We start from the raw sequence: 23,462 nt of genomic DNA on the forward strand, positions 1-23,462 counted from the left end.
CAGGGGTGGTAACAGAACTTTGGCCTTACGAAAACGAGAATCAAAGTGGATAATTGATCTCGAGACCAAATACCCCAAAGGCCACAATCTCGATGAAGAACTGGCCTCTCACTTAAGAGATTAGTTATTTGGTCTGACATTGGTGTTTTTCTGCAATAATGATTTTTCTATAATAATGATTTTTCTGCAACCATGTATTGTGCTTATGTGAAACACAATTGACATGCTTTTACTAATATGATTAGTTACTATGTAGCAATAGTTTATCATATGACTATTTTATATTCACGTAGGTCTTAATATTCATTTTATTTTGCACGCAGGAGGAAAGGAAAGGTTACTTGACCTGCGGACTGTCTCATCCGTTCCGGATAACCTACCCTTTTCTTCCAAGTGTCCTGTTTTCAGATAAGAATGTATTCAATTTAGTGCACTTTCTTTTCTTTTCTTCCCATTTCACTTGTTACAAGGAATAATATCTAGGCTATCAACGAATACATCTTGGTCTATCTTATATGTATATATATGGATATATAGGACTTTGTTCTGAGATTCTTTGGGCACTATGCCATATAGTATTCTGCATATCTTCGTCAATGAGATATATCTCCCGTTTTTGTTGATATTTGTAAAAATGTTGACACTATGTCGAAAGAAGAATTATAATGACAATACAATGTAAATTATAAATATGTACAATACTGTGAATATGTAAAAAGCTGTTAACGAACATTTTTTACAACCTGGGTGATTTATTAGGCACTGATGATGTATATTTATGTAAATATATGAGCATGCGCCCTTTACTATGTACATTTGTATACCGTTCTAAGATGGCCGCCAGGTTGACTTAGACACCACTTACTAAACAAACAGTCCCTTTTTGGTGTCTAGAGCCTATGTATACACTTCCTGTAACAATAGCAAATCGTGTGATCAAGACAGCTCTTGCTGTCGAAACGCATAACCTTTGCTAAATAAACTGTGGCATATTCTGAGCGCGAGTATTTTCTTTGAAAAAGCTGCTGTGGATATATATATATATATATATATATATATATATATATATATGTTTAAGCAATGCCCTGGGGCTCGGGAGAGCACACAACCATTTCCTGCCATCCAGCTCTGTTTGTGCAGCCTGCCGATTTCCATCAGTTTAAGATTAGTATTGCCAACGCGTTTCTGGGCTCGCTGGCCCCTTCTTCCTGGGCAGGGAAAAACACGAAAATGAGACCTTCATTGTTCGTTTACCAACTTTTATTTCCAGCATTTCCCTCCATTGGGCGTGTCCTCATACCATAAGCCCATGGTGCATGATGGGGAGTGAAGTTCCTAATGCTGGTAAGAATTTTATCTTTTAGAAAGTTCATTTGTGCTGTCCCATTTGATTCCATACATTTATTCATCCTCTGAGTGAGTTTACCGATGTCAGCAGGCAGGCTCCATCAGCACTTTGGAAAAGGTGCTGTTCCTGTCATGAAGAGTTCAGACTGCAGCCCACTTACTGTTGATTAACATATTCAGCAGCTCACAGTGGTGCCTCTCCCCACGGCCAGGCGCCGTGTGAATATGTTTAAGCAATGCCCTGGGGCTCGGGAGAGCACACAACCATTTCCTGCCATCCAGCTCTGTTTGTGCAGCCTGCCGATTTCCATCAGTTTAAGATTAGTATTGCCAACGCGTTTCTGGGCTCGCTGGCCCCTTCTTCCTGGGCAGGGAAAAACACGAAAATGAGACCTTCGTTGTTCGTTTACCAACTTTTATTTCCAGCATTTCCCTCCATTGGGCGTGTCCTCATACCATAAGCCCATGGTGCATGATGGGGAGTGAAGTTCCTAATGCTGGTAAGAATTTTATCTTTTAGAAAGTTCATTTGTGCTGTCCCATTTGATTCCATACATTTATTCATCCTCTGAGTGAGTTTACCGATGTCAGCAGGCAGGCTCCATCAGCACTTTGGAAAAGGTGCTGTTCCTGTCATGAAGAGTTCAGACTGCAGCCCACTTACTGTTGATTAACATATTCAGCAGCTCGCAGTGGTGCCTCTCCCCACGGCCAGGCGCCGTGTGAATATGTTTAAGCAATGCCCTGGGGCTCGGGAGAGCACACAACCATTTCCTGCCATCCAGCTCTGTTTGTGCAGCCTGCCGATTTCCATCAGTTTAAGATTAGTATTGCCAACGCGTTTCTGGGCTCGCTGGCCCCTTCTTCCTGGGCAGGGAAAAACACGAAAATGAGACCTTCATTGTTCGTTTACCAACTTTTATTTCCAGCATTTCCCTCCATTGGGCGTGTCCTCATACCATAAGCCCATGGTGCATGATGGGGAGTGAAGTTCCTAATGCTGGTAAGAATTTTATCTTTTAGAAAGTTCATTTGTGCTGTCCCATTTGATTCCATACATTTATTCATCCTCTGAGTGAGTTTACCGATGTCAGCAGGCAGGCTCCATCAGCACTTTGGAAAAGGTGCTGTTCCTGTCATGAAGAGTTCAGACTGCAGCCCACTTACTGTTGATTAACATATTCAGCAGCTCGCAGTGGTGCCTCTCCCCACGGCCAGGCGCCGTGTGAATATGTTTAAGCAATACCCTGGGGCTCGGGAGAGCACACAACCATTTCCTGCCATCCAGCTCTGTTTGTGCAGCCTGCCAATTTCCATCAGTTTAAGATTAGTATTGCCAACGCGTTTCTGGGCTCGCTGGCCCCTTCTTCCTGGGCAGGGAAAAACACGAAAATGAGACCTTCATTGTTCGTTTACCAACTTTTATTTCCAGCATTTCCCTCCATTGGGCGTGTCCTCATACCATAAGCCCATGGTGCATGATGGGGAGTGAAGTTCCTAATGCTGGTAAGAATTTTATCTTTTAGAAAGTTCATTTGTGCTGTCCCATTTGATTCCATACATTTATTCATCCTCTGAGTGAGTTTACCGATGTCAGCAGGCAGGCTCCATCAGCACTTTGGAAAAGGTGCTGTTCCTGTCATGAAGAGTTCAGACTGCAGCCCACTTACTGTTGATTAACATATTCAGCAGCTCGCAGTGGTGCCTCTCCCCACGGCCAGGCGCCGTGTGAATATGTTTAAGCAATGCCCTGGGGCTCGGGAGAGCACACAACCATTTCCTGCCATCCAGCTCTGTTTGTGCAGCCTGCCAATTTCCATCAGTTTAAGATTAGTATTGCCAACGCGTTTCTGGGCTCGCTGGCCCCTTCTTCCTGGGCAGGGAAAAACACGAAAATGAGACCTTCATTGTTCGTTTACCAACTTTTATTTCCAGCATTTCCCTCCATTGGGCGTGTCCTCATACCATAAGCCCATGGTGCATGATGGGGAGTGAAGTTCCTAATGCTGGTAAGAATTTTATCTTTTAGAAAGTTCATTTGTGCTGTCCCATTTGATTCCATACATTTATTCATCCTCTGAGTGAGTTTACCGATGTCAGCAGGCAGGCTCCATCAGCACTTTGGAAAAGGTGCTGTTCCTGTCATGAAGAGTTCAGACTGCAGCCCACTTACTGTTGATTAACATATTCAGCAGCTCGCAGTGGTGCCTCTCCCCACGGCCAGGCGCCGTGTGAATATGTTTAAGCAATGCCCTGGGGCTCGGGAGAGCACACAACCATTTCCTGCCATCCAGCTCTGTTTGTGCAGCCTGCCGATTTCCATCAGTTTAAGATTAGTATTGCCAACGCGTTTCTGGGCTCGCTGGCCCCTTCTTCCTGGGCAGGGAAAAACACGAAAATGAGACCTTCGTTGTTCGTTTACCAACTTTTATTTCCAGCATTTCCCTCCATTGGGCGTGTCCTCATACCATAAGCCCATGGTGCATGATGGGGAGTGAAGTTCCTAATGCTGGTAAGAATTTTATCTTTTAGAAAGTTCATTTGTGCTGTCCCATTTGATTCCATACATTTATTCATCCTCTGAGTGAGTTTACCGATGTCAGCAGGCAGGCTCCATCAGCACTTTGGAAAAGGCTGAAGAAATGCAATTTTACTCTGAATGAAATCCCGGTTTCTTGTGAATAAAAGCCTGTTGGTGACAGCTGCTGTGTGTGCATCTTTAAGCTTTCGGGCCTTTGGACTAAACAAATAAACACGGCTGCCCTGCCGTGAAAGATTGCACCTTCCCAACAATGGAAGGAGAGGCAGCGCGGCAACTAGGAACTGTACCAATGCCGTGCAGCACAGCAGTTGTGAGTTAATATACCGGAATGACATTTGGGGGCCCACTGGAGAATTTTTTAATGCTTCAATATTGCTCAAACAATGAATATTCACAAAAGGAACTCATTGCAAGTAATGACTTTATTAAATTGGACTCAAAATCCCAGCATGCAAATAGCACTGAGCACGATCCACTGGGGGTAACTGCATGTATTCAAATGAACGAACTTGGAGCACCTGAGTGATTATGCAGAGCAGCCCAGGAAGAAGAGGCTGTGTCCTCGAAACGCGTAGGCTGAAGAAATGAAATTTTACTCTGAATAAAATCCCGGTTTCTTGTGAATAAAAGCCTGTTGGTGACAGCTGCTGTGTGTGCATCTTTAAGCTTTCGGGCCTTTGGACTAAATATATATATATATATATATATATATATTCAATGAGAATCCCCAGACCTCCACACCGATGGCGTGGCGAAAGAAGGAGACAGACCCCACGGCTTCAGGCAAGATGTTGCTTTTATTGAAAACCTTCCACCTAAACTTGAGAACTACCCAGAGTTCTCTCCTTCTTTTTTGCATAATTTATGCGTCACTCTATGCCTGAAAGGGTTGTGTTTTGACTTAATACTGGGTGCTCCATTGTGTCTGGACAAAGCTATACCTCTCTGAAGAGCTCTAATTAGAGCGTAACACTGTGTCAGGGGTTGCTTTTACTCATTTCAGGTTGGCTTGATTTGGTATTTTTCCAATTTAAAGCTGTAATATTGTGCCTGGAATGATAAATGGCTTTTGTCATTTACAGCTCGGCAAGGACAGCACTGTACTAGTCCTATGCTTAAAAACTTTGCTGTATAAATGGCAAAATACTTTTTCCTTTTCTATCTCGGCGTGGATAGCACTGTGCTAATCCTGTGCTTAAAAACTTTGATAGAAAAACAGACATTTGAGGTGAGCAGATCTAGAGTGTCGCTGGTGTTGAGAGTGCTCTAACAGGAGCTGCTTTCCACCTAAACTTGAGAACTACCCAGAGTTCTCTCCTTCTTTTTTGCATAATTTATGCGTCACTCTATGCCTGAAAGGGTTGTGTTTTGATATATATATATATATATATATATATATATATATATATATATATATATATATATATATATATATATATATATATATCTTCTGCATACACATACCTGGGCCAGAGTACGTATTGGTAATGGTCATTCACTAACCAAGGAAATACCAACGCTAGGTAGACTGAAGGAAGGGTGTGTATTGGCTCCCCTATTATTTAACCTGTTTTTAGCCGATTTGACGGAGGCCCTGAACGACATAAATGCTCACCCACCTAAGCTTGCCGATAAACATATATCAAATCTACTCTAACACAAAGGTGGGCTTACAACGTCTAATTACACGCACATTGGAATATGCCACAGAAAATGATATGGTAATAAATGAAACCAAATCTAAAGTTATGGTTGTTGCAAAAAATTCCAGACGGAAGTATAATTCCAAATGGTTTCTGGGAAAGGAGAACCTGGAACAAGTTGAAACCTAAGGATATCTGGGAGTCATATTTAATGAGAATGGCAACTTTGTCCCCCAGAAGCTTGATATCATTAGGAAAGCAAATGCTTGAACAGCTGCATTTGGAATTATCAAAAAGTCAACGAGTAATCTAACCTATCAACCACTTCTTAAGGTGATATCGGTTAAATTGTTACCATCTTTAACTTACGGCAGTGAGGCCCTAAACAGAAAAGACGCAATGATTGTCAACAATGCTATTTCAAAAACTTTTAGATCCCTCTTCCTCCTTCCAAAAAATGCATCCCAAACCCAAGTCAGGCTGGAATTTGGCTTGAATAATCAACTGTTCGCACGAAAGGGTCATATAATCAAAGTATGGAACAGAGTGAAAAATGATAAGGACAACTTAATTTCACAGCTTTTGTGGAAAGAAATTGAAGAAACAATAAATCATCTGCCTGGAAATACCTGGATAAGGCTTTGGATGAATTTGAGGTTCGGGGGATTTGGACCTCCACCATAACCCAGGAATCATTTAAAAAAGTTGTGAATAAAACAACAGATTACCTATCATTGATCAGCGACAAAGCTACCTTTGGTAAAAGGAAGCATGCATGGTCCATAATAAATGGTTATACAAAAAAGAGGCCTCAGCAATATCTGGACACAGCATGGTCATTGAAAAGTAAACAGATTTTCATCAAAGCGCGATTTGGAGTATGGCCGGGAGAATATTCCTATGCACCACCTTGGAAAAAACTTGAAAATAACATAATGTGTAGGCTGTGCGAATCCGGTGAGGAACATATTATACATCTCTTGTATCTCTGTCCAGAACTAAAAAATGAAAGATTAGCATTACTAAAAAAGTTATTTAATGAAAGAGAAATAAGGACATGCAGGCAAGCATTGATTCGATGTCTTTGTTCAGACGATGTATTCATTAATTCTGCCTTGACAAAATTTTTAACGATTGTATGGAAAAAATGAGAACAACATGAAATTGGATATTAGAATGAATATATTCTCCATTAACTTTTAAATATATGAATTTATTTTACTTAAGCAGCCTTAATAACGAATGTTTACAATTTTAAAGATATACTGATATTTAAAATGTGATTTTAATGATGTATTGTAAATCAAATGTACATAATGGAGTATTTGCGTTTTTGTAAAGATTTCAATTAATCAATCAATAAATATTATACACACAATTCTGAAAACAGTGGCGTAGTATTGATTAAACGCCAAGGCACATAGCCTGAACGCCCAGCCCAATAGCATGATAGAACGTAATTGCGACTGACCATGTTGCAACATGACCAAGTCCTGTTCCATGGTGTCTATGGCAGAGGATACTATGCTGTCCAAAGAATATATCCTGGACGACAGAGTCGCTAACCCATTGTCAACCACAGAGCGAGTTTTCTCTAAATTAATACGATCAATTTCTCGTATTCTTTCTGCAGTCTCTGCTTGCGTAATCTTCCATGCTTCGTTATAAGCAGCATAAATACCGGCATATATAAAACGTTTATGACGTGGTTTTCTTCCTAGTAAGAATTCCCTAAGATCAGCGCCATCTTTAAGTAAAGATAAGTGTTGTATTATCCTTGAGTGTAGATCTATGTAACCATTCAAGGCACAGTTTCCCTACACTGTATGTTGTTACTATTCCTGGATGCTGTCTCTGAACATATTTTGGATCTGGTCTAGTGAATGTGAACCCCTGTGTTTGATTCAGGAATCTATCTTGACAGTTGTTTGTGTCTGTGGGCCAGATTAACCATTTTTCCAATCTAGATCTGTTCTGTTGTGATGCAAAATAGTATGTACGTCGACCTCCCCCTCTGAAGTGTTACTACTATCAGGTGTAGGTGTAGGTATGGACGGATTGTTAAGCTCTTTGATCTTGGCTAATCCAAGACAAGATGTCTGATGGACAGTGTCATTCAAAAACATAATTTGCTCTGGGATGACGCAGGCTCTAAATAAATCTTCTATCCCCTGCATTTGCCAATCTTTTGTGCCCCAGACAGTTTGTGTCTCAATGTTGTCTTTCCAAAAGTCAAAACCTAGTGAAGACAGCTGAGCATAAAAGGCTGCAGAATAAATGTGCTTGGTATTTGTTAACATACTTTTCATTCCTGTATTATTAACATTTTTAAAGAAAAATGATTCTGGATTTGAAACATTAAAACCTGAAAAGAAAGGAAATGTTACCAAAACTTTTTTTGAGCTACCCTTTGGTGGTGTAGGACAATGTTCCCATTGGTTATACATCAATACATTTCTAGGGTTTGCAGATTTGTGCAAGAAATGATGACCATAGTGATTATAACAATACATTTGTTCATAATCTGATGAACATTCTAAGTATTCACGACTTTGTAAATTCAGCAGGCATTTCTAATTCCCAATCATCAGAAAAGGTACTAGATTAAACAAAGTAATTCACGGAAATCTTGAACTGGTATGGAATCTTCAACAGCTTCGCAGGGCCAAATATTTCATAATCAGTTCTGTCCCAAGCTATACCACCAGGTATAGGAACGACTTTGATGTTCACTGATGACAAGTCTCTTTGTTCACAATGAGATGATTTGTGTGGCTTGAGTAGTAAGTTGGTGTTCTTACTTGCTGTGTCCTTTTTAAAAAATCTTCCAATTATCAGAATTCCCAAAGTTATTACCAGAGTCAACCAAAGTAGAAGAAAAAGCACACCCAACACAATCCAAAGTTCAATCCATGGTGAAACCAGATAAGTCTTTTCTATGTGATGAAAAAGGTCTGTTGCTGGTTCTTTCATAGTTCTTTTTACTGGCGTAATTTCAGGTTCACTGGGATCCTCGGAAAATGTATCAAAGTTAATAAAATAGCCAGAGGCAGTTCTGTCAATTATTGGGATTGCATCAAGATTTGTGCTTTGCCATAGCAAGTGAAGGTATATTTTATACCTTGAAGGTGTTTAGTAATGCCATGTTTGACGTAAAGTCGGGCATATGAACGTCATGAAGGAACCCCTGGGGAATAGTTATTCATTCATACAGCTGTCCTGGTGCTGCTAGATTTATTGGCAGCTTTTGACACCATCTCACATGAGATTTTGGTTGAGCGTCTGACTGGGAGTGGACTAGGGGGCATGGCACTGGCTTGGCTAAAGAGCTTTCTTTCGGATCGGACCCAATGTGTCACCATGGGCAATTTCCGATCCGAGGAGACCAGGATTACTAAGGGGGTGCCACAGGGCTCCTGTTTGAGCCCTACATTATTCAACATCTATGTGGCCCCCCTGGCTAATATCCTGAGAGCCTTTGGTTTTTGCCCAGTGTCATATGCTGACGATACCCAGCTGCTCTTTCCCTTTGACTATCTTACTCCAGAGGTATTACATTCTTTCTCTGAGGGGATGAGAGCAGTTTCCCAGTGGATGTCTTTGAATATGTTGCAGTGCAATGTTTCAAAGACAGAGGTTATGCTTTTCGGTGAGGCTAAGATCTGCTGGGCTCCTGACTGGTGGCCTTTAGATCTAGGCCCTGTCCCCGAGCCTAAGCAGATAGTCAAGAACCTAGGGGTACGTCTGGAACAAGAACTCAGCTTGAAGCAGCATGTTACCAACATTGTTGGATCTTGCTTTCGGACCATTGGATTGGTGCGCAGAGTTTTTCCATTGCTTCCAGACACCATCAGAAAGACCCTGGTCCAGGCGTTGGTCATCAGACGTCTCGACTATTGTAATGGTCTCTAGCTGTCAGCTAATGAGGAGGATCTGGATAGGTTATAGGTTGTGCAGAACACCGCAGCCAGGTTGGTTCTAAATGCCCCTCCGAGAACACCTTCAAAACCTCTACTTGCCAGGCTTCATTGGCTTTCCATCCGTCAGAGAGTTGTTTTTAAGATCTGTTGTACGGTCCACAAAGGACTTCATGGTTTGGGTCCCTCCTATCTGGCAGACAAGTTTGTGCCGTATGTTCCTTCTCATGCTCTACGGTCCAGTGACCAAATGCTTCTCACAATTCCTAGGATCAAGCGGGTAAGGCAAGGGGGTAAGGCTCTGTCTGTGAGGGGACCGAGGATATGGAATGGTCTCCCTCTCCAGCTTAGGCAGCTTGAAAACCATCTGGCCTTCAGAAAAAAGCTGAAGACGTTCTTGTTCCAGGTCTAACCACACAGTTTAAGAACTAGATTGAAGCCAGGGAATTCGATCTCCTGCAGGTTCAGCAGTCAGATAGCGCGGAGATACTCCCTTGGGAGTTTATTCAAGCGCTCTACAAACCCGCAAAATAAATAAAATAAATAAAACTAAGTTCTTAGAGAAATCAATATTCAAGCAAGGGGAAGCCCCTAACAGCTTAAGCTGGTTTCCTAAGAAATCGTTGTGACGTTTGGTGAACAGATTGAAGTAGCCATGCCTGTATTTGGGTTGCATGGGCTATGCCTAAATAAGGGCTTGATTTCTATGCCTATAAAAGGGCAACGTGAATTGTACCTATATAAGGGCATGAATCGGGGAAATTCATTTGGAATCTAAAATACCATACAACACCACAAACTTTCCAAAAAAAAGTAACATAATGGGTAGCCACGGCCAGCGGCCAATACGTCTAGGGAGCCATGTGGCGAAAAAGTTTGGGAACCACTGAATGTGCATCTAACCAGAAGCATACCTCTGCCACGTAAAGCAAGCGCCTCCATGATCAGTTTCTTAAAATGCATTGTAAGTCAGATGTAGAATTTGCTTTAATGTATGCCTTTTTTGTAATTTGACGAGGACAATGTCTATGCAAAGGCAGTACACCAGCGCTACCTTTGTGTAGGTATTGCATCACTGGGTCCTGCCTCTTCAAAAAGGCATAATTTGACAGCAAAATGCTTGTGAAACCTTATTCTGCTGTCAAATTAAGCTTGGGTCTGTCAAAACCAGCAAAACTGATAATGGGTATATTAGGTCACCAATGCAAAAGCATTGCACAACGAAAACCTTAATTTGTGCGCAACTTGTTGCATTGTTACAATGACAAACTTGTAATTGTGTTGTCTGCCTGGTGTCTATCTCTCTTGTGCTATTCCTTTCTGTGCCCAGGCCATGGTAATTGTTGCTATAGTTAGTGCAGACATTTAGGAGAATATGGACTTTCTTCTCAAAGGTATTGTGGAAAAATCTGTAACAAATGTTGCCTTTTATAAAGCAAACTGCACTTTTAGCATTTAACAACAACATTGATAGTTTAGTGGATTCAAATTAGAACTGGAAGCATGGTTGTTGTTATTATAACACATGCTATTATAATGCACAATTTGTGTTTCGGCTGGAGTGACTTCTTTGCAGCACATTGCCTATCAGCCACACATTGTGTGTGTTCTGGAGCTTGAAAGAATATTTGCATCCTAGAACACCATTTGATGCAAAGTTATATCAAGGCAACTACCTTTTTGCTTGTTCTTCAGGCCTGGTAGATGTAGCTTCATCATCTCATATCAGAACTGTTCTATGTGGAATGTTAACGGGTCAAGTTACGTCCCTGCAGTAATGGGCAGCATATATCAGCTGTAAGATGGAATGGAACTTTCACAATGCATTTCATTTTACCTCAGTGACATTATAGAGCTAGTCTTTACTATGCAGGTAATTACAACAAGGGGCTTTTTTAAGTGTTTTATAACAATGGTAAGAGTTTTCAGTTATTATTTATAATGGTGAATTAGGGGAATTAAGGGGTGTAAGTAATATTTAAGGTTCAGGGGTGGGTAATGGTACGGAATAATAAGGGTTTAATGGGTTTAAGGTTTAGGGATAGTAGGGGTAGTGAGGGTTTTTTAAGGTTCAGTAATCAGTAAGGGTACAAGGCTTTAGGGTTCAGGATTGGTAAGGCCATAGGGTAGTAATCTGTACTTACAAGTTCAGGGTTAGGTACAGGATAGTATGGGGTTTTAGAGTTCAGGGCTGTCTGCAGGTACACTATACTAAAGGGTTTTAAGTTTTATGGATGGGCAAAGGCACAGGTTAGTAATGAGCACCTTAACTCTTATCACCAGTACTTATGACAGTCCACCACATGGTGGCACTGTATGTCTGTCTGTAGGGTGAGCACATCAACAGAGTGTTTAATCAGTTCAAATATATTACAAAGCCATACAGTCCAGGTGTCCATGCCAATTTTATAGCGCTGGGTGCCTAAATATTCTGAAGTGACACATTAGTAGGAGTGTGATGCCACTTGTTGCATTCATACAGGTATTAGCAGTGCCGGCAGGGACAATGAGTGGTTCAAGCTGCAGTGGGCTCCTGAGGAAGGTCCTGGCACTCACTGTTCTGCAAAGTAAGCACTGAGTAAGTTGTAGTTAGGGTTTTGAGGTTAAGTAAGAGTATGGGGTATTGTGGGGTTTTCAGGTTCAGGGCTGACTAAGTGTACGCGGTAGAGAGTAAGGGGTATTTAAGGTTCAGTGATGGGTATGTAGTACGCAGTTATAGGGTTCAAGGCTAGGTAATAGTACAGGGTAGTAAGGGTTTTAGGGTTCAATGATGGGTAAGGGTATGCATTAGCACAGGGTTTTAGAAGTAAGTGTACGAGCCAGTAAGGTGAATCAAAGGTTCAGGGTAGTGAGTGGGTATGTAGTAGTACAGGGCTTTAGGGTTCAGGGATGGGTTCAGGGGTTTTAAAATATGTTGTTTAAAAACGGGGTGCATGGGGGTAACCCCATAAAAAAAGGAAATATATATAATAAAAAGGTGGGCTTTGTTCCTTTACATTATCCAAAACACCCCTATCAACTTTTCGAGAGCGTGGTTCCGGGAACTCGATAGCTTGGCCTCAAAATTCCTCTGGGGCAAGGGAAGGTCTTGACTGGCCCTGGGTGTTTGTCAGATCCCCTCCTTTGATGGGGGCTTGGGGATGACCCATCTATACTTGTACTACCAAGCCACACGCCTGCTCTGCCTTCACGACTGGCTCAACGGAGGATGGTCAGATCCGGCCTACAGATTAGAACTTAGCAAACTGCGCTTGTCTAACCTCCAGTCGATGATGTATGGGGCGCCTGTCCCGTCTCGCTTGCCGGAGGTGACGCATTCGGTGTTCCTGGCCTGGCGGGCCATGCTGCACCATACTGGGTGGACCCGCACATTGACTCAATGCACACCCCTGTGGCATGGTACCTGGATTAGAGAAGTCAATGGGCTGCAGGGTTTTCGGTCTTTGGACCTTATAGGCATTTCCCAACTAGGCGACATTTGGGTGGTTGACCACATGCGCTCCTTCCAAGACCTCCGGGCTAGGCATTCCTTGCATCGCTCGCAGTTTTACAGATACTTGCAGGTTCGCCATGCCCTTCAAGTACACTTAACGACTAGCACACGACTCCCGGATCATATTCCTCCCGAGGCACAAATTATGCTGGGGGACCTGGGGAGAGGGGGCGTCTCCCGGATTTATCGGTCGCTCCTTAATAACACTCCTACATCTCTTGACCGACTGCGGGTCCAGTGGGAGGAATGGGTGGGTTCCTTGGACGAGGAGACTGGCGCGATGCCTTTATGGCCCACAGGACAGTCACCGCCTCAACTAGATTGCACTTGACACAACTCTACTTTGTGCACGCTGCCTGCCGGACCTGCGCTGCCAGTGAAGGGGGTAGAAGTCGATCGAGCTTCACCCGCCCCGCCGCCGCTTCAATCAAGAAGCAAGCTACCTCGTGGACGAAATTGATTTTAATCCAAAACGAAGGAAACCAACCCTCCCCCCCCCCCGTTCGGCTACATCAAACGTAGCCAGCAACCATGTGGACCCGTCAGGAAGGAGACTACCCTCTCCTCCAAAACGGAATAATTGGTGGGTGAAAAACGAAGGATAACAGACTCCCCTCCTAAACGGCTACACTATACGTAGCTAGCATCTTGTGTTGCGAACCGGTAGGAAATACCTCTCCTCCGGTCAGAAGAATTATCACAAACCCCAGGCGACTGCATCCAGTAGCGTCTGCATCAAGCTTCCTGTACCGGGATTAATATCTTGAGCCACCATACCCTCAATTCTGGGTCCTGAAAGGCTTTCGCAATTTAATGCAGGCATTAATTGTAAAACTGTCCTGATGATGATCCCAGTGTATTATGAGCCCTTAGGAATCGAAACGTCGACGCAATATGCAGTGTAACATATGATTCAATATGTATACTTTAAATTGTTGACACTGCAGGGTGAATTTGTTGAAACCATTTACTGTAATTGCAAGTCACCTTCTGGCTCAAAAACTTTTCGCTTGCCTGAAAAACTTTTTCCTTTCTTCCATCTCCTTGTTCTTGATTTGTTTTTTCTAACCTTTTGGGATAGGTACAGGATTGTACCCTATCTTGCCACTAACCTTGGCCCCTCTCTGGGCCAACACGATTCTACATCATTCCTTAAATAAACTCACGTCCGGCTGGGCGTTAAAAATATAGCACTGATTGTAGTCTATATTATTATTCTCCTGTCATATTTTAAATCCTTAGGACCCCTGTTCTTTAAAATAAGTTAAGTAACCCATGGTCCGAAGGCCCCGTATTGGGTTCCCTTGTGTTCCAAAACGCCTACATGACGCCAGCACGCTTACACCGTGCGGGGCTCCGGCCGTCCCCTTCCTGTGACAGTTGCGGTTATGAGCCTGCCTACTTCTTTTACATGGTATGGACTTGCCCACGTCTGGCGCGCTTCTGGAGCGACATTGAGGAGGAACTCACTGAGGTGTTGGGGGAGGAGGTCCCACACGCCCCCAGACACGCACTGCTGGGCATCACTGACGGGTTGGACGGGACCAGACACGAAAAACTTTTTCACACTACAGCAATGGTAGTGGCCAAAAGAGACATAGCTTCCGCTTGGAAGTGCCCTGACTCTCCCTCTGTGAGGAAGTGACGGGCCGGAGTAGACTGGTGCGCCACGCAAGAGAAGACACTGTACAAGACACGTGGCTGCCCCAAGAAGTATTGCAGGGTCTGGGGGAAGTGGTTGGGAGGTTTGGCCTGATTCTGGTGGGGATGCTCCCTAATCCGCCCTTCTGAATTTATATGTCTACGCCTTTGGGTCTTCCAGAGTAATGCAGGTAATTCTTTGTTATTGTGGTATCGTGGTGATTGGCTGTTTTTTTCTTTCTGTAAAATCAATAAAAATGTGTTTATCAAAAAAAAGGGGGGCTTGGGGAGTATATAAAGGAATATCAGCCTCTACAAAGACAAATGCATAGTAATAGCACAATAATGTAAAACAAAGCATTGTAAATGTCAATGAGTTATATTACGTGTATTGTAAAGGTATACATTGTAAAGTGTGATATTCCTGTTAGATATGTCTTGTGGACAATGCACTCGCCAATAGAGCTCTCATGACTGACTCCTCGAAACCAAGCATAGTGAGTTAATGAGACTTCTTCAAAGTACAGAGCGCAGAAAGCAGGTCACAGAGTTATATTTTATGTAGATGACGCAGTGATTTACTGCTTTTGTTGTAGAGTGCCTTGTGTTGCTTGCCCCCACCAGAGGTTGAAGTGCATAAAAAAGTGATTTTAAGTGCAATGGGCCATGGTCAGTGAGCGTGTGGTTGGGGCCAGAGATGTGGTTAAAAACAACAAATATTCTGTAACAATTCTGTAGATTTTTCAAATTCAGGCAAATACATATACGCTTTACACACACACCTCAAATGAAAAATAACGGCAAGTTAAAGTAAACGATGGAAAATGCGCTGTTTAACCCTTGGTTAATGCGATCACTGCAGATGTCAGTGTGTATAACCAGACAGTCACAAAACGAAATCCTAGTTGGCGCAGCAGGGAGTACTGACATTTATATCTAAAGTGCTACAAGGTCCCAGCCTGTGACTGAAAGCACTGTGAATATTCAAGTTATTTTAATGTGCAGAGATGTGTTTTTTTTTTAAATCAAACAAGTGCTTTTAAAGTATATTTCTAGTAATACGCAATAATCTATACCTAGTGCAATCATTGTTTCTAAGTTTCCTTTAGAAGGAAGCACTCTGTAACTCAGCTGCTAACACCCTCACTTGACATCTCAAAAGGAATACATCATTGTCACCAGGAATCCTTAAATGACTCCATCCATTTAAGCCACATACTGGCCCCATGCAGCCTTCAAATATACAGATTAACCAATTCCACAGACTTACATTTATTTCAGGTAGCAAGCACCTCAGAGAGTAGGCTTGTTTCTTCTTTTGCTTTCTGATTCTACCTTCGCCTCACCGAACAGGAGGCCACCTCCCTTCGCTTTCAGCTAAAGGCACGGGAAGGTTGACATAAAGCATACAGAGATGGTTGCTGCTTAACAAAATGTGTGGGAACCGTTTTTGTTAAATAAAAGAAAAGATTGGGATCTTGGTTCTCAATAGATCCTGCTCACTTCGGCCACTGCCCCTCACAGCTCATAATCCTTGCAATATAGCCTAGTGAGTTACAACGTGGAATCAAGCAAATGCATGCAGACTGCAGGCATAAGCTTAGAACCTTGGCGTTTATCCTCACTCTCGTTATTTCTTACTATCGTTTTTAAACTCGCTCCAAAGATTGCTTATTTGGAGAAAACTGCATTTTTAAAATACTAAAATCAAATCACCACTTACATTCAGTTACCGCTGAAGTGAGAGCGGATCCTGCCCCCCTCGAGAACTTGATTGAGTCTCGGCTCACCTGCCGAACTAGCATTTCCAGGCCCGCCATCTTGGGTGAGGAATGCCAGATAATTGAACAGGGCTAGGCCCATCCCACCCTCACGCCCTCGCCACCATAAAAACACCTGAATTCTCCACATCCTCACTGACTACGAGTGAGTGTGGTGTGTTGTTTTGATCCTGAGGCAGAAGCCGGGACATTGTTTTTAAACTTTGCTTCTTGAATCAAAAAGCTTACTATCGTTTTTAAACTCGCTCCAAAGATTGCTTATTTGGAGAAAACTGCATTTTTAAAATACTAAAATCAAATCGCCACTTACATTCAGTTACCGCTGAAGTGAGAACGGATCCTGCCCCCCTCGAGAACTTGATTGAGTCTCGGCTCACCTGCCGAACTAGCATTTCCGGGCCCGCCATCTTGGGTGAGGAATACCAGATAATTGAACAGGGCTAGGCCCATCCCACCCTCACGCCCTCGCCACTATAAAATGATCACTCTACCCAGGAGGCGCAGCGGACGGGCGCAGCGGACGGGCGCAGCGGCGGCGCCGGTGGGGCGCCGAAGGTGGTCCAAAGGCAAACCCGTCTGCGCCCGTCCGCGACCGACCGGGACCAGGGGCCACGACCGTTGGCCAAAATAAATCCATCCAATACTCGTCCAGCACTCTACATCAACAACGAGGCCCCATCCACGACCAATGCCTTGCGTCCTGGAATCCCACCTCTAAACTCTTCTGCTGCCCACAGGGTACGTATCAAAGTAGTCCAAAAACACCCCCTCCCTCATACCTTATGTTCCTGCTGAACTGCAGGTCTCTCCCTAAACATGCTGCAGAAATATCTCTGTTAATCTCCGACAAAGAACCCAATGCCATTTTCCTCACGGAAACTTGGCTACAACCTGAATCTGACCCCGATGTCATTCAAGCTCTTCCCGCAGGATACCAAATACTTCGGGTCGACCGTCCATCTGGGAAAGGCGGCGGCATAGCCATCATTTACAAGAATTACTACACCTGCCGCTCCTCTCCAACCACCCTATCCAGCTGCGAATACCTTACTTTCTCGCTGGACTTTTCCCCCACATGCACATTCTCAGGGACTCTTATCTATCGGCCACCAGGCACTCCGACTAACTTTATAAACCAACTTGCACCGTAGGTAGCCAATTGTGTCTGCTCCTTACCTAACTACACCTTATTAGGCGACCTGAATGTGCACCTAGATGACCCCCTAGATTCGGCTGCCGCCGAACTACGCAACAATCTGGAGGCACTAGAACTCTCCCAGCGAGTGCTGCAACCCACCCACGATAAAGGTCACCTCCTGGACCCAATCTTTACTAACTGTACCCATCTCACAGTTAGTCCATCCATTCCCCTCCCATGGACGGACCATTTTCTGATCCCATTTATCTGGGCGCCGTCCGGACCACGTCCTAAACCTTCCACCGCCTTCTGCAGGGACCGCAAATGGTCACAACTTAACACCAACCTGTGAACAACCACTCTGGAAGCCTCTGTCCCAGTAAACAACCCCGATCCGATTATTAATAATGACAACTTCAACAACTGGATCACCACCTCCTTAGATCTCACTATCCCATTTAAGGATATCAAACCCAAACAGAGACCTAAAAACGCTCCTTGGTACTCACAGGACCTGCGCACTCTTAAAAAAGAATGCAAAAGATTGGAACGGAAATGGCGCATTGATTACTCACAAATCAGCAAAAATGAATTTCGGGCCGCAATAAAAATCTAGAAAAATGACATAAAAAAAGCTCAAGCTACCTACTACGAAAACAAAATTAACGAAGCAGCATCCAAACCCAAGGAAATATATCAAATTGCGAAGAGCCTGCTCAAACTTCCTGATAAACCACCAGATCCACTCGCCCCTCAAACCCGCTGCAATGAACAGGCAGACTACTTCTTCAATAAAATAGCCACAATCTACTCATCCTTCCCCCTACCCCTCATCCCAAAATAGAACAGAAGGATATCAGTCCACCTCCACTTACCACCCTAGAAAACTTTCCACCACTGGAGTCCACCAGCCTGGAAACCATATAACTCCAGGTAAAGTCCGGATCTCCCAGCGACCCAGCCCCAGCTCAGTTTCTCAGAACAATCACCACTACCATCCTGCCCACCATTCTGAACTTAATCAACAATTCACTTTCCTCAGGAGTCGTTCCCCCAAAATGGAAACAGGCAACAGTCAAAGCCCTCCTGAAAAAAACCCAATCTAGATCAGATGAACCCGGGAAATTACCGCCCAATCTCCCTGCTACCTTGGATATCCAAAATCGCGGAAAAGCACGTCAACCAATCCCTCACAGAATTCCTGGAAACAAATAAACTACTGGACCCATCTCAAACTGGGTTCCGCCCCATGCACGGAACAGAAACCGCTTTACTAGCTGTAACAGAAGGAGAAAGAATGATCGTGGACGTTGGCGGCACTGCGGCCATTATTTTATTGGACCTCAGTGCCGCCTTCGACACTGTGAATCACGACATCCTGCTTCACAGAATCTCAGAACTAGGGATAACATCTACAGCAGCTGTCTGGCTACGATCATTTCTGTCAGAACGCTCCTTCCGAGTCTGCTAAGGCGATACCACCTCGCCCAGTAAACCACTCAGTTGTGGGGTGCCCCAGGGTTCGTCCCGAGCCCCACACTGTTTAACATATACATGCACCCCCTCGCAGAAATAATTCGCCCTTTCGGCGTCCAAGTCGTGTCCTACGCGAATGACACGCAACTGGTGGTTACCCTAAATCATCCCTCTTCATGTCCTAATGATCTCAGAGGTTGCATGGAAGCAGTAAGTACCTGGATGAGCCAGTCTTACTTGAAACTAAACGGCGACAAAACAGAGCTAATGGTACTGGGTAACTCCCCTCAAAAATCAATTGAGTCTCTGTGGCCACCAGATCTAGGCCCAGCACCCCCAGCCAGGAACACCATCAAGAGCTTAGGAATTTGGCTTGACAGCACATTATCCTTCGGACACCAGGCAACCAAATTATCTGCCACCTGCATGGGCATTATAAGACTCATCCGAAAAATCCTACAGCTTCTCCCCTACAAGGCCAGACAGATCATGGTCCAGGGCTAATCCTCTCCCGGCTGGATTTCGGAAACACCCTTTATTTAGGCGCCCCTGAATCAACCTTGAAAGGACTCCAGGTGATTCAAAACTGCGCTGCCCGCACACTTCTGCGCATTCCCCGCCGCCAATCAGTGAAATCTGAACTAAAAGCCCTCCACTGGCTGCCAGTAAAAGACAGGATCAATTTTAAAAGCATGTGCATTGCCCACCGTGCCTACTGGAGGAAAGGAGCAATCCTGAACCATACCTTGATTCCCCCCTACCACCCCAACAGACAGCTTAGGTCGACTCATACCTTTCAAGTCATCAGACCCAGGTTCAAAAGAGAAAGGAGTGGAGGAAGAATGTTCTCAACAAACGCGGCAAGGCTCTGGAACTCCCTCCCAATCTCTATTCGTTCAGAACCCAACCTTCTGCACTTCCGGAAAAAACTAAAAACCTTTTTTTTCAGCAGATAAAATTGACCCGCCCACACACTTGTATTTGGCTAAGAGCTAGGATGCCTGCGGGTAGCTATCGCGCTATACAAAAACCATATCCAATCCAATCCAATTTCAAGGTTTCTAAAAGGGTTGCTTTGAGGTATCACGCATTAGATAGTGCTATACCAACGGTTACTAGTATAATCACTCATATATTGAGCTTGCCTGTGAATCCCAGAGATAGAGACCTGACGACAGTCGGATGTACACTTAGGGCATGACGCGGCATTGCTAAGCTCTTGCAAGCACCTATGTTCTACTCCCCGCTACTGGCAATGCAAAGCCGTTCAGATCTCCGGTAACGCAGGAGGCGAGCTGTCCGAAGTGCGGAGCGCTGACCTGGGGAGACTTATATGAAGATGGGAAGTTTCGCACCTAGGAGACATTCTTTCAGGACCAACAGCCTACTCCAATAGAGCTTTTTTATATGTCAGGCTTGCCAAGACGTTAAAACTGCCACGCCTGATTTTCCCACTGACCCTTCGACCCTAGCCCAACTGCATGCCTTACTTCAGAAACAACAGACCGGGAATGTATCAGCAAGTAGCAGACTGTGCATCATACACTTCAAATTCTTACATCACCTATATTATACTCCTACGAGGTTGCACCAATTCCAGTTAAGGAACTTACCTATAGATTCATCAAGCATCCCTTTTGCGATTCCTTATTAGCGAAAAATAAGGATTCGCTAATAAGGAATAGCAAAAGGCTATGCATGAAGAACTCACTAAAAAAATAGTGATTTCTTAAAATTCCTTAATTGCGAGTCGCAAATTGCGAGTCGCATTTAAGGAATACCTCCCCATTCATTCCTATGGGCCTAGAGGCCCATAGGAATGAATGGGAAGACAATCTCAATTTGCGATTCTGAATTAGAGAATCGCAAATTGAGATTGCAATTTCAAGGGTGCCAGGGTGTCAAAAGGACACCCTGTTGCACCCCTGAAATCTGCTTATGGGTACATCTTGCACACACACATGCCCTAAGGGCATGTTTGAATGTAAAATGGAACTTTGAAAAATGCACTTTAGTGCATTTTTCACAGTTTTTGCAAATTACCATGAAGTTCAACTTCATGGTAATTTGCTCCCCCTATTAGCGAAATCGCTAATTTTTTAACTTTAATGCATTGCATTTAAGAAATCTCAATTTGAGATTCCTTAAATGCAATAGCAATTTAAGTAATCACAATTTAGCGATTTCTTAAATTGCGATTTTTGCATTTGGGATGATGCATCCCAAATGCAAAAATACTGGTCGCAAAGGGGCAGATTCTGAGAATCTGCCCCTTTGTGAGCGGTTTTTAGTTTGATGCATCTATGCCAATGACAATTGTGATAGATGCAGAGGAGCGAGCACCTAGAAGGGAATGCACTCTCATTCAGGGATACTGGAAAAAGGTACTGGACGCGCTGGGCCAGATGACTGGATCTCTTATCCCGAACTTGATCCCCCAGTCAGGAAATATTCTTTGCTGGACTTGCTATTAGCCAAACACAGTGTGGCCTGTGATGGGGAAGAGGACTTTCCCCTAAATGTAGGAGTGGCTGAACGAACTCATATTTTGCCAAGATCAACTAACTACATATGTAGAGCTAATGCCGCCCATCTCCCGAACAAAAGACATATGGGAACCCTTACGAACATACTTGCTTGAACACTCAACCACAGCAGATGCGCGGGGAGTGAATGCTCTGACCCAATGTAAGTGTAGTAGGAAATATTCACAGTTACTCTGCAGGTACGGGAGATGAGAGAGGACATTGCTCTGAGAGGCCGGGGTTTTGAAGGGTTAATATTGACATATGTTAATATGTTTTGCTATACAGTTTCCGAGACTGAAATACTACATGCTGAATGTGCTATTTGTGATAACCATGGCTGTACTATGTACTACTAACATGCTGAGATGTTAGGCTTAGCTAAAGCCTGTTTTCTGGTTTTGAATTGCAAAAACGATTTAAGAGATTTAAAAAAAATGGAAATAAAAAATCACTCTTATAGATCAATACCTCTGACATCCTTAGAGTGCATGCGTATCTCATACATACATGGCTTGGCAGACTCGAAACCCTTCCCAGATATCATAGTTTGTCTCTTAATCAACTGTGAGGTGACAATGTTAGTTTATTTGTTTTCTCAATGGCATATTCACCAAGGTGTTAAGCTCAAGAAGGAGCGCTGATGTCCCTTTAAGTGAGGTATCTATGTTGGATCCAGATGAAACTGAAAACAAAAGACCTCCCTTACCTCTGCAGGTTGCTGCCCTGAACACAGGGCACACAAAGTTTGGGCTCTGCTGACTGTGTCCCAGTGTTGACAGATTGCACCAGAACACATTCAGCACATTTCATTGGGGATGAGCTTGACCGCGCCTCCAGATTAGGGATCTGGCTGGATAACCCTTGTTTCAAGCATTGAAATGGGAAGCAACACTGCTTTTAAACGGTGTAACCCGCCGAGCCCATCTATCAAATGTTGTTTAAGTGAGTTGAAGAGGGAACAGGGAGGTGAGGTGAAGAGGATTCTCTAAAAGAGGGGGACCTGAGAGGCGTACCTATGAACCTGCTCTAAGAAGCATAGTCCAATACAAGTGCATTAGAAGCCTGACAAATTGAAATTCAGAAATAGGTCCTTTCTTGACAAGAAGGATAACTGAAGCCAAGAAGCAGTAAGATATTTAGAAGTGTTTATACCATCCTTATGAAAGTGGGAAAGCCAGCAAATAGTATTGATTACGCTAAATTTAGGCTTTGTCTTCCCTTCCCAATTTAGTACTGATGGTCTTTTATTTGCCTGCTGAAAATTGTTGAGGGGAATAAACACTTCAAGATTATACTTACAATGTAGTCATGCTTTAAAGACCACAGACTCCGAATTATAGTTTATGGATTTTATTATAAGGCCAAAAATAATTTGATATACGCGCATCTGAGAATTAGCGAATATAGGTACATAAAAATCAATAAGAGCAAAATATTTGCATATAATTAATTCGGCATAGAGGGTACAAAGTAATAAATTCAAGAAGCAAGATGCACCCCAAGATGGAGGTGGAATCTAAATGCTTTTTCATTAGGAACCAAAGCATAAATTATCTTTCCCTACACTACTTTCATTGGTCATATTCCTGGCTGCTTCCCCCTACCTCAATTCCCAAAGGTGTCAGCACGTGTAGACTTCCTGAGAAGTACTCAAATGGGTCAAGATAGCCTAAAGCTATGGAGCTCTCTCTTAGGATGCTCCTTCTCCTCCGAAAATCTAGAAGTCAGATTTTCTGTCCCTGCGCATAATACAAAAAGACAAAACTCAGCCCCCCTAAATGTATCACATGACAAATTATTTCACTTTTAAAGGTCTGCAGTAAGTTTCCATTGCTTCTTTAATTAACTTCTTCTTTTCTTCGAGTGGCCTTGGGGTTCAGATAGGCCAGGCACAGAAGGTATCCTCCCTTCTCGCTTCTCAGACTCTTCAAAGAGATTTCGGTTATGTCCTTCAAC

At 43.5% G+C, this 23,462-nt stretch overlaps 1 protein-coding gene across 1 annotated transcript in view; it reads right to left on the minus strand.

The window, feature by feature from the left end:
* Window positions 1-17,229, minus strand: part of LOC147731232 (lanosterol synthase-like) — a 95,394-nt gene extending 78,165 nt beyond the window's left edge. The window contains exon 1 of the mRNA XM_086954167.1: window positions 17,144-17,229. Within this exon, the coding sequence (XP_086810293.1) occupies window positions 17,144-17,229 (86 nt within the window). The remainder of the gene's footprint in view (window positions 1-17,143) is intronic.
* Between the last annotated feature and the right edge of the window lie 6,233 nt (window positions 17,230-23,462).

Source organism: Lissotriton vulgaris, chromosome 2_1 (assembly GCF_964263255.1).
Source record: "Lissotriton vulgaris chromosome 2_1, aLisVul1.2, whole genome shotgun sequence".
NCBI lineage: Eukaryota > Metazoa > Chordata > Amphibia > Caudata > Salamandridae > Lissotriton > Lissotriton vulgaris.